At 34.7% G+C, this 13440-nt stretch overlaps 1 protein-coding gene across 1 annotated transcript in view; it reads right to left on the reverse strand.

Moving 5' to 3' along the window:
* Nucleotides 1–13440, reverse strand: part of SMCHD1 (structural maintenance of chromosomes flexible hinge domain containing 1) — a 132474-nt gene that overhangs the window by 24235 nt on the left and 94799 nt on the right. Inside the window, exons 32-38 of the mRNA XM_015562675.1 lie at nt 12874–12961; nt 11695–11826; nt 10673–10825; nt 6535–6661; nt 6249–6368; nt 3800–3885; nt 2632–2754 (exon numbers count right to left, since the gene is read on the reverse strand). Of these exons, the coding sequence (XP_015418161.1) occupies nt 2632–2754; nt 3800–3885; nt 6249–6368; nt 6535–6661; nt 10673–10825; nt 11695–11826; nt 12874–12961 (829 nt within the window). The remainder of the gene's footprint in view (nt 1–2631; nt 2755–3799; nt 3886–6248; nt 6369–6534; nt 6662–10672; nt 10826–11694; nt 11827–12873; nt 12962–13440) is intronic.

Below are 13440 nucleotides of genomic sequence, written 5' to 3' on the forward strand. Positions count from 1 at the left end.
TATATGTATATGGTTATTTTTTTTTAAATCTAACTCTAAGATGTACACTTGCTATTTTTAAGTTGTATAACACAATGTTCTATTCAAGCCTTAACTACTTTTTCAGTTGTAAGTGTACCCTACCTATTTTCATGGATGCTACTAATTCTTTCATAGGGGTAAGACATAAATGGCACTTAAAGAAAAAGGAGCTCTGTGGTTGAGTACTGTAGACCCATGAACCAAGAAGTCATCGGTTTGATTCCCAGTTGGGGCACATGCCCAATTTGCAGGCTCAATTCCCAGCAGGGACATGCAGGAAGCAGCTGATAGTTGTTTTTCTCTTCTCAATGTTTCCATCTCTCTATCCCTCTCCCTTCCCCTCTCTCTAAAATCAATAAAAACATATTTTAAACAACAAGAATATAGATGGAATCTCAAGATATTTGCAATTAAGAGGGCAACACTAAAATATCCAAGTTAACGGAGGTATTTCACCATGTTAAAAATAATATACATTGTAAATCTCCTGTCTCCTACTATGTTCCATACTTATTTATTCTAGTTCTAGGATAAATGCCGGGAAAAAAAAAAGTTTTTTTTTTAAAGGAAACAAGGAAGAATATTAAGCATGATTTGAAAAAAATTTTCTCTTGCTGGTTAGGAAAGGGCTTCTGAGATGACAGAAGAAACTATTTAAAACAAAATTTCAAAGCCTTCCCTCTGATTTTTAAGAGATGTGATGAAAAACATCTGATTGGAAGACTTAAAAATATATTTATTCTGCTACATTTTATTTTATACTTTGATAAAGATCTTACATATTGAACAAGAATTCTGTATTAAATGAACCACTGAATGTGGAATGTCAGTACCTGAAAACAGGCTAACTATTACAGGTATCAATATGCTTAGAATCACAGGATTGCTTCTTTTTATAAAGACCGAATCTTCCTATAAATTCTATAAATTGGATATAAGGAATAACAATTTAAGAAATTATAAATTGTTTCAGTTTATAAATTTACATTCTTTTTAAAAAATATATTTTTATTGATTTCAGAGAGGAAGGAGAGGGAGAGAAACATCAATGATGAGAGGGAATCATTGATTGGTTGCCTCCTGCACTCCCCTCACTGGGGATTGAGCCTACAACCTTGGCATGTGTCCTTGACTGAAAATGAAACTGGGACCCTTCAGTCTGCAGGATGACACTCTATCCACAGAGCCAAAATGTCTAGGGCACAAATTTACATTCTTAACTTTTCAATTATATTTGGGGTTTGGAATATAAGGTTACTTGGTTTCAGTAGTAAACACTACCCCTCCCTTTGATATTAACCACTATCCCTATTTTCAGAATGCAGTTTGTTTGTGATGTTAAGGAGCCATTTATAAAGAAACTGCCATGGACTCTGGAGTCAGAAAGACTTAGGTTTATGTCTAAGTTCTGCTTCTTAATAACTATATATTGACAAGTTATTTACATTCTCTGAACTTCAATTTCCTCATGTAAAAGTAGAAATATTATAAACAATCACAGAATGGTTGTAAAAGAATGATGTATAAAGGCAATTAAGAACAGCAATAGCCCTGCCCAGTGTGGTTCAGTGGTTAGAGTGTCACGGGGTCGATTCCCTGTCAAGGGCAAGTATTAGGTTGCAGGTTTGATCCCCTGGCCCGATCTGGGCGCATTTGGGAGGCAACCAATATATGTCTCTCTCTCAATTTGTTTCCAGATCTCTCTCCCTCTCCTTTCTACTCTTTCTAAAAATCAATGGGGGGAAAAATCCTCTGGTGAGGATTAAAAAATACACACCAAATAGTAATAAACAGCACTGACTTTGGAGTTAGACTGGTTGTGCTTGAGTCCAGGCTCTGATGTTTGCTATGTAACCTTAAACAAGTTTTTAAATCTCTCTGTGTCTCAGTTTCAGTTTCCTCAATTTTAAAGCAGAGGTAAAAGCAGAAAGCTAAGCTGCATTTTAAATGGAAAAGTTTAACACGTAAGACACACATACATATACCATAAACCTTAACACCATTAAAAACTGAAGATGTTAGGGACACTTCTATAAGAAACACCTTCTATAAAAAAGTATTCAGGATTAAATAATGGTAGAATAAAAATGAAAATAAAATTCTGACAAAAGGAGAATCAAAAAGGGAATAGAAGAAAAGGAAGACTGGCACTCTTTTGGCAGCAAACATATATAAAGGTTTTGTTGTTGTTATTACTGTTTTTTCTTAAGTTCTAGGAGAATCCAAGAATTCACTCTCTAACAATATTAGACTCACATAAATTAGATAAATTCTGATCTTTCTCTTCTGTTGGCTCACTAAAGTCTGAGTCACATAAAAAAGGTCTTGGATATCTATAAAGCCATATGACATGAAAGCATTTCTAAGTAGGTAACAAGCCTTGAATTAAGACATGTTAACAATTTCTGCCACAGCAGAAAGAATTATGGAAATAAGTATGCAATTCAAGTTTTAAATCCTTCCAAATCCCTATTATAATGAGAACAAGTAATTTACTGGAAAAAGATTAAAAGTACGAAGAAACACTCTCTTATTATGTCATTTTAAAACACACTTTGAACAAAACAAGATAATAAAATATGCTGCCTCTTAAAAGGCTTAAACACAGACCTTTCCCAAAATATTTCCACTGCTTTTAGTATAGTTTGGAAGAGTACATGATCTTCTTGGTTTTTTCTTTAGTTCTTCTTGTTCTAGTATCTTTCTTTTTAAAAGTGCTTCAATGTGTGGCACCTGTAATTTATAAAGGAAAATTTACTATAAGGCCAATTACTCTTGTAACCAGGCAGTCTATAATGAGAACAAAGAAAAATCAATAATTTGGACAACTCAATAACATAAAGTTACTAGTAAGCAGGCATTACTTTAAACCAGGGGTGGGGAACCTTTTTCTGCCAAGGGCCATTTATATATTTATAGTATCATTCGAGGGCCATACAAAATTATCAGCTTAAAAATTAGCCTGTTATATTTGGACAAACATTTAATTAACTCACCCTCACTGTCTTGGCAGGGTCAGACAAAGTGGTTTGTGGGCCATATAAGGGCCAGATGTCCACCCCCACCCCCAACCCCTGCTTTAAAAGAATATGGTTATGGTAATGTAAAACTTTCATTCACCTCACTGATTTCTTATCTTAATTAAGAAATACACAACCTATAATACAACTTCTCTTTGAAAGTGAGTTATATAGTACATAAAAGAACATAATTTTAAAATACTCTATTGTCTTGTGTTTATTTAATTTTCTTTGCCACTACATATATTGGTTATAACTTACGCAGTCTCTTCAATGCAGTTCTCAAGTTGGTGTATTATTAATTTTACTTATTGGTGTTATTACATTAGAGATACAAACTGCAGCCTGGCTGATGTGGCTCAACAGTTGAGCATCGACCTATGAACTAGGAGGTTATAATTCCCAGTTGGGGCACATGCCCAGGTTAGATCCCCAGTAGGGGGTGTCCAGGATGCAGCCGATAAAAGATTCTCTCTCATCATTGATGTTTCTATCTCTCTCTCCCTTCCTCTCTGAAATCAATAACATTTAAAAAAGCGAAAAAACCCAAATTTTTTTTGAAATTTATTTGAAAAGAGAACTCTTATCATTTTGCTAGCCCCTTTTTATTGTCTAGTAAGTGACTAGACTACAATCCACATGTGTCTTGGTTCCCAAAAATAATAGTGCCCATAAAATTCCTAATATGAATGGCAAAAAAAAAAAGTAAACTAGAATTTAATAAAAAAAAAAATTTCACATATACTTGGAAACTGTACCTGTTGTGTTGTAGGAATGTCAATATTATTTGTTTTTAGTTCATTTCGCAACTGGGCCTCTTTTGATTTTGCTACTTCAACTTGGCCTAAAATTCAAAAGAAACAAATAAAAAAACCCCTGCATCAATGTGTAATAAAATAAAAATATTAAAAAAAATATTTTCAGTCTCTTATTGTCTTCCTTATAATGAATGACCTAAAATAAAATCTAAAATTAAGATCCTGCTCTAATATACAAAAAAATTAATTGGTTAAGATATTATATTATACTAAAAACTCCAAATAATCTTGGATAATTTATTTAATCCTAATCCATATGCTTATCTATAAATATGTAATACCCTAATATGCAAATAGACCGAACAGTGGAACCAAACAACCGGTCACTATGACATGTGCTGACCACCAGGCGGCGTCGGCAGCGGGCAGCAGAGCACAGAACATAGCGGGCGTGGGCCATGGTGGGATGGTGGAGCAGGTGAGCAGGTGTGCCAGACCAAGCCAGTCGCTGTCATTGGGGCAAGCCTCTGGTGGTTACTGAAAATTCTTTGCTCCCTCGCACTGGGGTCCCGCCTGGCGCTTGAGAGCACCCGCTGCCAGCACCAGAACTGCCGCTCACACCTGCTGGCACTGCCCAGTCCCGACCCCGATCACTTGGCATCGTCAGTGGGTGCCAGCAGTGGCTGTCAGTCCCAATCACCCCTCAGGACTTCTCCACCTCCTCCTGCTCCTGAGGGGCAATCAGGGCCAGCAACTGACTCTCACACCTGTTGCCGGCGACAGCCCCACTTGCACCCACTGTAGCACCAGAGCCGCCGCTTGTACCCACTGCCAGCACTGGCCCTGCTCGCACCTGCAGCCGGCACCCGGTGCAGGTCCCAATTGCTCGGCACCGTCAGCGGGTGCCAGCAGCGCTGCCGGCCCCGATCACCTGATGGCTTCTCCACCTCCCCCTGCTCCTGAGGGGTGATCAGAGCAGCTCCCACTACTGGCGCTGGCCCCAATCTCTCCGTGCTGTCAGCGGGTGCAAGCAGGCCCGGTACCATTAGTGCATGGGAGCGGTGGTGGCGGGACTGCCGGCAGACGGTATCAGGGGGTGAGGCCATGGTGGGTGGAGCCAGGCAGGGGAGCGGAGGATGGCCTGAGACCTGCCCCTGTGCCCACCGCAGCCTTGCGGCCCACAGTTCCTTTCAAGGTGCATGAATTCATACACTGGGCCCTTAGTCTATATATATAAAAGCCTAAGTGACTGGACAACTGGCCAGTAGCTATGATGCACACTGACCACCAGGGGGCAGACGCTCAATGCAGGAGCTGCCCCCTGGTGGTCACCCCTCAGGACTTCTCCACCCCCATAGCGGGAGTGTCACCAGATGACGGACTCAGCTGGAGAGCCTCTCCCGCAGACATTTCCCTTGCTCGCCTGAACAGTGGAGAAGGCAGGCACAGTGAGGCCGGGAGTGGAAGTGGCTTGGTGCCCAGACCAGGCTCCTCCCCAGCTGCCTGCCACTTCACACACTACTTCGTGCTGTGCGGGATCGATGCAGACACCGGGCTGGAGCCCGAGAGCTGGCGGGTAAGGCTGGGCTATGGCAGCGCATAGGTCCATTGATCCCTGCAGGTCAGGCAGAGGGACCCTACTGGTGCATAAATCTGTGCACTGGGCCTCTAGTATATAATATACACATACATAATTGCGTAAGGTTGTTGCAAGAAACAAATAAGGCTTTACTTAGTTCCTATTATCTTCTTAATACCCTTAACTTTAGATAGATAATACAAAAGTGAGTATACATTGATGGAGGCAGTACATATTTGTTGGTAAATGGGTCAAAATTTTAACTATATAATTAACATAGAGCCAAAAACCACAGTAAAAAAAAATATGACAAATGGAAAGAGATGACAGAGCACAACTCATCAAATGCCTTAAAAGTGTACAAACATTAAAATTTGCAGCAAACATTCCATGTATTGATTAAAAAATAAGTTGTACATTTCTATATCAATGTATGCTGCCCTATACACCTCCATAGTGTGAAATACTTAAGATATTTTAAGTAATAACACACAATTCCATTACTCAAAATAAAAATCACATTACATATCCCACAGTGATACTGTCATCTAATATCATTGCCAGAAGCTGGAGCTGGATATAAACATTATTATTATGTCAAGGCCTTAAATTTCCACAGATTTATAATTCTTAAAAATCTTGAATTTTTGTAGGTAAACAGGATATAAATTCACTTGAAGTAAAGAAATATTTCATCTTAAGTAGCTCAAATGAGGAATAGTGTAAACCATTATTACCACCTTTCTGCAGTGTTCTGCAGTTTACTTGTAGTTTAGGAAAGTGGACAGTGCTTAGCTCATGGTCTCAACCTTCTGCTTCATCACTCCCTAAAGCATATTTTTTATTACCTTTGAATACAAAATGACTTACACTTCATTTCATCAATAAGCTGTTTGCTGGTTTCAAATACAGTTCTATACATTTCAATAGATTGAGATAATTCATCCTTTTGTTTTGCAAATGCTAGCATTTGTTGCTGCTTCTTAACATCTAAAAAGAAATATTCAGATAATTTAATTCAATTAAAAATTGTGACTTTTAAATATTTCATAACATGACTAGATAATTAATAAGCACAATATTAATGGAAAGCAAATCAAGATGATAAAGTAACACAAACATAAGAGTTTAATCCTCTATTTTCCTAGAAACTTACCATTAGAAAACATAAATGGTAGACTATATGATTCTAATGTTCTTGATAAATCTGGTAGCTGAAGCTCAAATTTAATAAAATATTCAGTACTATCCTTTCCAGGACTATTTTCTGCCAGCACTAGACTCTGAGTAAATAAAAAAACAGTAACAAAAAAAATTTAAAAAGATATTTGTCAACATATAAACATTTTATTGTGCTGTTTCCCAGTAAGTGGTAAATTTTAACACTGACCCATCCTTAAGATTCATTAAACATTTTATATTTTGATATTGGTTTAAAAGCAAAATGATCTTATCAGTAAATGATTATGCAAAAACATATACAATGGAAAATTATAATAAGAAAAAGTATCTTTTCTTTTAGACCTTAGAAATATCTTCCTGATTCAAACCTTTTCAGTTGAAACAGGTGTAAACAGTTGATGGTATGAAAGTTATAAAAACAACCACAAAAAAAATGCCCAAAGCCCAAAGCTGAGTTTACGTTACAGCTGTTACCATGAAAGTAGACCCACCAGTCCCAGGTGACTGAACAAGAGATCCAGAAAAAAGCTCTGACGATTTATTTTTTATAAAAATTGTATTTTCTTCATTAATTCACACACACACAAAAACCTTTGGTATACTTTAGTTTAAGGCAGCATACAACTAGTAAATGATGCAAATATAAACATTTATATAATAAAGGATTTTTCCATAGTCTTACAGGTAACAGATGCTAGCTGTTTTGTGTTTTAGACTATAATAATACGAATCATGGAGAAGTAGAATTTTAAAAAATGTAAATCAATAGAACACTATAGAACAATCCACAAAATAAAATTACAATTATAGTGAAAAATTCTTAGAATATAGAATACAAAACCATTTAACTGATCCCTAATCCCACTTAGTTTTTGAAAGATGTTTTCAGTGTACTTACATGAATATAAACACAAATAAAAATAAAACACTACTTGCATTTAAAAATAGCATATACTTTATACTTCAGCAATTTGCTTTCAGAATTTGATTTGTTGATCAATTCCAGTCAATGACTAGATACTAATTTTAAAATTTATGCATAGGACAGATATACTACACTATAATATTCTTTCACTGAATGATGAATATCTAGTTTATTTTTTAAAATTAGCTATTATGTAGAACACAGCAAAGAAAATTTTTTTACTACTACTTTTTGTGTTCTTTAGAATAGGTAACAAGAAATATGACTCATTAAAACAGGTTAAAAGGTAGTATCAAATTTCCTTTAACAAAGGCAATATCAATTTATACTCTTGCCATTAGTGTTTAAACATATTTAGCTCCCCTGATGCTGGCCAACACACTATCAATCAAGTTTTTTTTTTCTTTCTAAAACGATGGATTAAAAGCAATTAGCCATTATTGCTTCAATCAGCATTTGGCATTGAAGTCATGTTTACTGGTCATTTATACTTTCTATTCCATTAATTCATATTCTTGGGTTACTTGTTTGTCTACTAGATTGTTTTTTTTCTTTGATTTGCAGGAATTGTTTTTAAGGAGGTTTAAAAAATATGTTTAATATATTAATCTTGCCTTATATGTAGAAATACTGTTATACATATATATAGTAATACACACACAGCCATACATATGTAGCAATATTTCTACCCAACTTATCTTTACAACTTTATTAAACAACCATATAATGAATCTCTATATGGCATCATTCAGTATCAATAATTATCAACATTTTACCATTGTTCTTTTATTTCTAAGATATGTTTATGGTATATAAAGTTTTAACTCTCTATATAGTTAAAAAAACAAAACCTCTCCTTCATGTCTTGTTTAAGAACAATTTCCTATTTCAAAGTTTTAGTTTAATCTCTGATGTATAGCTTTTCAAAAAAAGAGCATATACAGAATAACAGAAATGAAGAGAACTGAAGAGTCCAAAACTGAATCCACGTACAAACGGAAATTTAGAATATGATAGACAAATGCATAGCAGAATGAAACTTAGACACTTCTTTCAGAAATTTCCAGATCAAATAGGCAAATAATATCGAGACTTTGAATAACAGGTTAACAACCTTAAAAAATTATATATTCAGATTCTAACTTTAAAGAAAGCAATACAGGTTCTTTACAAACAAATGTGTAACATTAACAAATACTGGTTGTACACTGGGTCAGTGTTTCCTACATGTCCCTAGTGATAACAATCACTTGCTTATTACAAATCAAATTACAGAGCCCTGCCCCAGACCTCCTAAATCAATAAATGGGTCAGAAGCCAAGCAGGAATTGAGTTTTCTGCTTATTTAGTGTGATATTAAGAAACTCTAGTGGAAATTTATATGTGTGACATGAAGCTTAGATTCTGTATATAATTGTAGGGGAATAGCTTATGTCATCATCCCAACCTCAGAAATGTGTAGTGGGGTTAGTGATTTGAAAAGCCTACGGGGGGCCAAGGAAACAGGACATATGTAAATAGGAAATAAGTAAAGTGGACTAGCTGTATTCTTCTAAAACAAACCTACTTGGAAGTTCAACGTATCTCGCCCCTTTGTTTTTCAACATGTGGCTTTCATTACCTCATTTTTGTGAGGGTACAAGAAAATTTCACTTTACTCTCCACTGAAATAAAAATAAAAGAACAAGTGTAAATATAAGTATCAGCTGACACTTGCTCTCAATGTCAAGAAATGAAAAGAAGTGGCATAAATAGAACTGAATGGAAAGTCCTGCTGCCCTAAGAGAATCTTGGCTCAGTATTGCTGTGTTTGTAGAATTCTCCAAATAAATCAGAAATGCTTATCTTTATGTAAAAATTCCAGATCTTTAAATGTTGAAAACTAGGTCCTTCATTGACAAATCAACTGACATGTCTACTGTAGGCGAGATGCAAGCTAGCAGACTCCCTGATTATAAGCCTAATGTTATTAAAACAGGATGATATGTTGTACACCTGATATACATATGCTAAGTATAATTTTTTAAAAAGTGGTATTAGCATTGGTCTACATATAAAAATAAACACTGACAAAAAGGTTGACACTTCAAATTTACTTATACAGGAAGAATTATTAAATAAATGATACCAAGAAATTTAGTTGATGAATTTGAAAAAAAGGATAAAAATAAAATTCAGACAAATAAAAAATTAAGTGCATAAGAATACTACAGCTAGCACTGCAAATATAATCTTCCCTCCTGCCCCAATATAAACAAAGCCCCCAATAAAAGACAAACTCAGGCAAAGTATTTATATACAAAAGAGCATTAATATATTTAATATAAAATTAAGAAAATGATGAACATTCCAAAGAAAAAGAGTTGAGGAACAATCCTACAAAGATCACAAATATGAAAAATGTTCAACCTTACTAGTAACAAAAAAATTTACATATTTTTTAAATAGAGGAAACGGTTAGAATTTTAAAAACTTCATATTCAGGGTTGGTAATATTATAAGGATGTACACATACTTCTGGTGGAAATATAAACTGAGGAGCAATAGGCAATAACTACCAAAAGGCCTAGTCTCTAACCTTCTACCAATTTCTTATGGAGATAATCAGATATATGTAAAAAAGGATATACATAGAAGCTGATGGAAGCACTGCTGATAAAACAAGCTTTGGAAAGAAACTAAATTTTCACTTAGGACTGATCAAATAAGTGATCATCAATACAATAATCTAGGTTTATACTTATTGATAAAGAAATATGCCAAAGATGTGTTAAAAGTAGAAAACACTTTTATAAAAACAATGTTCTATAATTTCACATACACACTACCCCAAGTATATAAATCATATACACACAGAGTATCTATCCATACAATGTTAGTGTATAAATGAAAACTCCGGAAGTTATACACTAAATTGTTAATCATCATCTCCAGAGGGTGATAATATAATGATTATTATTGAATTTTTGCACTGTGTATTTTCTATAACTAAAATTATTTCCCTTTTGGGAAAAAAATACAAAGATAAGTTGATTTATTAAATTTTTCTAAGATATGTATACATTTTACCCGAGCTATGTTTCATTGTTTCTATCCACAGAATGATAGCTTTTCAATGAAACATAAATATATTATCACTGAGGCTAAAAATACAGAAATCTCAACTACCAAAAGATGTAAAAATTACCGTGATGTTAGCGGAACCTTTTACAAAAGGGAATTCAAGTGTTCTAACTTTCCCGATAAAGAGTGGTGTATCAGTATCTTCCTCATTAGAACCTTTGATGGTAGCTATTACAGTGCCAACCAAATCAAGTCCAGTCTGATTGTTGAAGTCATCCTTAAATTAAATAATGGAAAATAACTAATTAGAAGAACTGGTAAGAAAACTAAACCCAGTGAAGGACATGTGCAAATAATAATGAAAAATATTAAATTATCCTGATTCTTCACTCTAAGCACAGAATTCAATTCTCAGATTAAGTGATCCATGGGCAGAACATAATCCCAGAAACCAAGAAAAACCAGCAGTTTCCAACTAATACAATGGCTCCTAACTATCTTTCTAAGAGCTCCCATTTTAAAATGTCATCTTGTTATGTACTTTTAACATCTATTGATCTGGGGCAGAGAAGTTAAGAACATCCTACTTGTCTAAAATAGGAAAATAAACTGAAAGAAATTAAGTACCTTATCTGAAAAATTTTCCATAAAGGTGAGGTGCCACCACTATTTTTTACTTGTTTTTGTTAATATTCACGGCAATTCTATTGCTGCTTAGTCTCCAGGTAATCAAAAGCTCTGAGGAGGAGCTCACTATGATCAGTTATCAGAGCAGCTCTCTTAAAAATAATTAATTACCTCCTTCTCTCCCCTCAATGAAATGTATATTGTGGAATCAATTTACTTGACGCGTATTTACAACATATATAAAATAGGAGATATAAAGGGGATATATTGAGAGGATATATTGAGAGGTAGGTTTTTGCATTTTTGAGTCAGTTCTACTTAGTATATCTGGATATATTTTATGTATTATGTATGCATACTATATTTGTATTCAGAGATGTTTGTATTTATCTAAACAAATTTTCCTTATGACCTAAAACTGAATTATCAAAATCTGATTCTATAATAACTATTTTACACACTAAAAATTAGAAAGAATTCTTGCTACCCAATGCAATTTTGGAAGTAAATAAACATTACCGTGATAATAAGATGTAAATCTTTGACCAGGGTCCTATTGGCAACTGAGTGAACATTTGAAACAGCTGGTGTGGCTGGCTGAATTTTAGGTACTAACTTCATAGGTTGATTAGGTTGAACATCAATTATAATCTTTCAAAACAAAAGAAGAATTTCAATTAACAATATATATTAATAGCTGAGAATTTAAAAGAGAAGAAATGATAGCATATACTAAATGAAATGTTACTTTTAAACATGTACTGTCATTAATCTCTCAAAATGATTTAAATTAACTTTTAAAAACTGAGGATAAAAATGTGTATCAAAGATTAATTTTTCAATGTAACTAAGGATAAATTTATAGACATGTAAAAATACAGGTAGTTTTTAAAATTTGATACACTACCATTTATTGAATGGAGATGACATATGTTAAAACTACTTAAACCCCATTATCTATAACTAGAGGCCCAGTGCACAGATTCATGCACTGGTGGGGTCCGTTGGCCTGGCCTGCGCCCTCTTGCAATCTGGGACCCCTCAGGGGATGCCAAACTGCCGGTTTTGGCCTGATCCCCGCAGGCCAGGTGGAGGTGCCCCACCGGTGCACAAATCTGTGTACCAGGCCAGTTTCAGCCCAATGCCCACAGGATAGGCTGAGGGATCCCACCAGTATACATGTAAAATCTTTGGTTAATCTCTTCCTGCCTCCCTCACTTTCCCTTTGAGATTCATTTGTCTGTTCCATGTTTCCATGACTGTGCACTGAGTGTCTGCCGCCTGGTGGTCAGTGCACGTCACAGCTACCGGTCCAATGATCAAACGGTAGATAGGTCAAATGGTCACTTAGGCTTTTATATATATAGGTTCTAGCATGTGAAAAGTTATTAATTGAAAAATTTTCACATATGATTGAGAGCAGCAACCTTACCGTGATATACACTAAAATGATTATTAACTGAGTCTTTGATATATAAAGAGATGGAGAAAGTAACTTCAGCAGCAGATCCTATTAATTAATATCATTTAAATGCATTCTATTCTAATATTCCTGAAAATGGCATTATTTATATTTTGCATCCAGTAATTAATTCACTTGCATCCAATAATTAATTCACTTTAAAATAAAACATTTCTTTCTTAAATTAAGCAAGCAAATGTAAAGCTAACTATGGTATAAAAAGAGAGTAAGCAAACCTGTTCACTGTTAAGAATAAGTGCTTTATCCATCATAAAACCAAACTGGATACAGTATGTCCCCACTTTATGAGGAATTGCTTTATCCCTAAATTAGAAAGAAAGAGATAAAATTATTCACAACTTTTAAATAATGGGGAATTCACAACATCAACATTTCTGTTCCTTCCTCAAAAAGAAAATGCATAAAAAGAGAATTACTTCTATATTAGTCTACATCAGCAAATATTTCCTGCAATATTAACTTTAATTCCAGATCCCTCTTTCACTGGACATTCTTTCCATAAAACATCTAGAAACCAGGCTATGAGTGTGGCAAAGTTGAAAAAATATAAAGTTCATAAAATAATTAACATAAAAAGTGCTGAATTATATGTGAAGAGAATTTTGCTTCAATTCTACATAATAAATTTCTAACTCAAAGTTTTATATTTCAAAATTACAAGCTATCCTGCTGATCTGTGTATGTTGCTTTTATATTTTATACTAGGGGCCTGGTGCACGAAATTCCGTGCATGGAGGTGTGGAGGGTGGGGGTGAGGGGGGGCACCTCAGCCCAACCTGTAT

The sequence above is a fragment of the Myotis davidii genome, unplaced genomic scaffold, assembly GCF_000327345.1.
Source record: "Myotis davidii unplaced genomic scaffold, ASM32734v1 scaffold96, whole genome shotgun sequence".
In the NCBI taxonomy this organism is placed as follows: Eukaryota; Metazoa; Chordata; class Mammalia; order Chiroptera; family Vespertilionidae; genus Myotis; species Myotis davidii.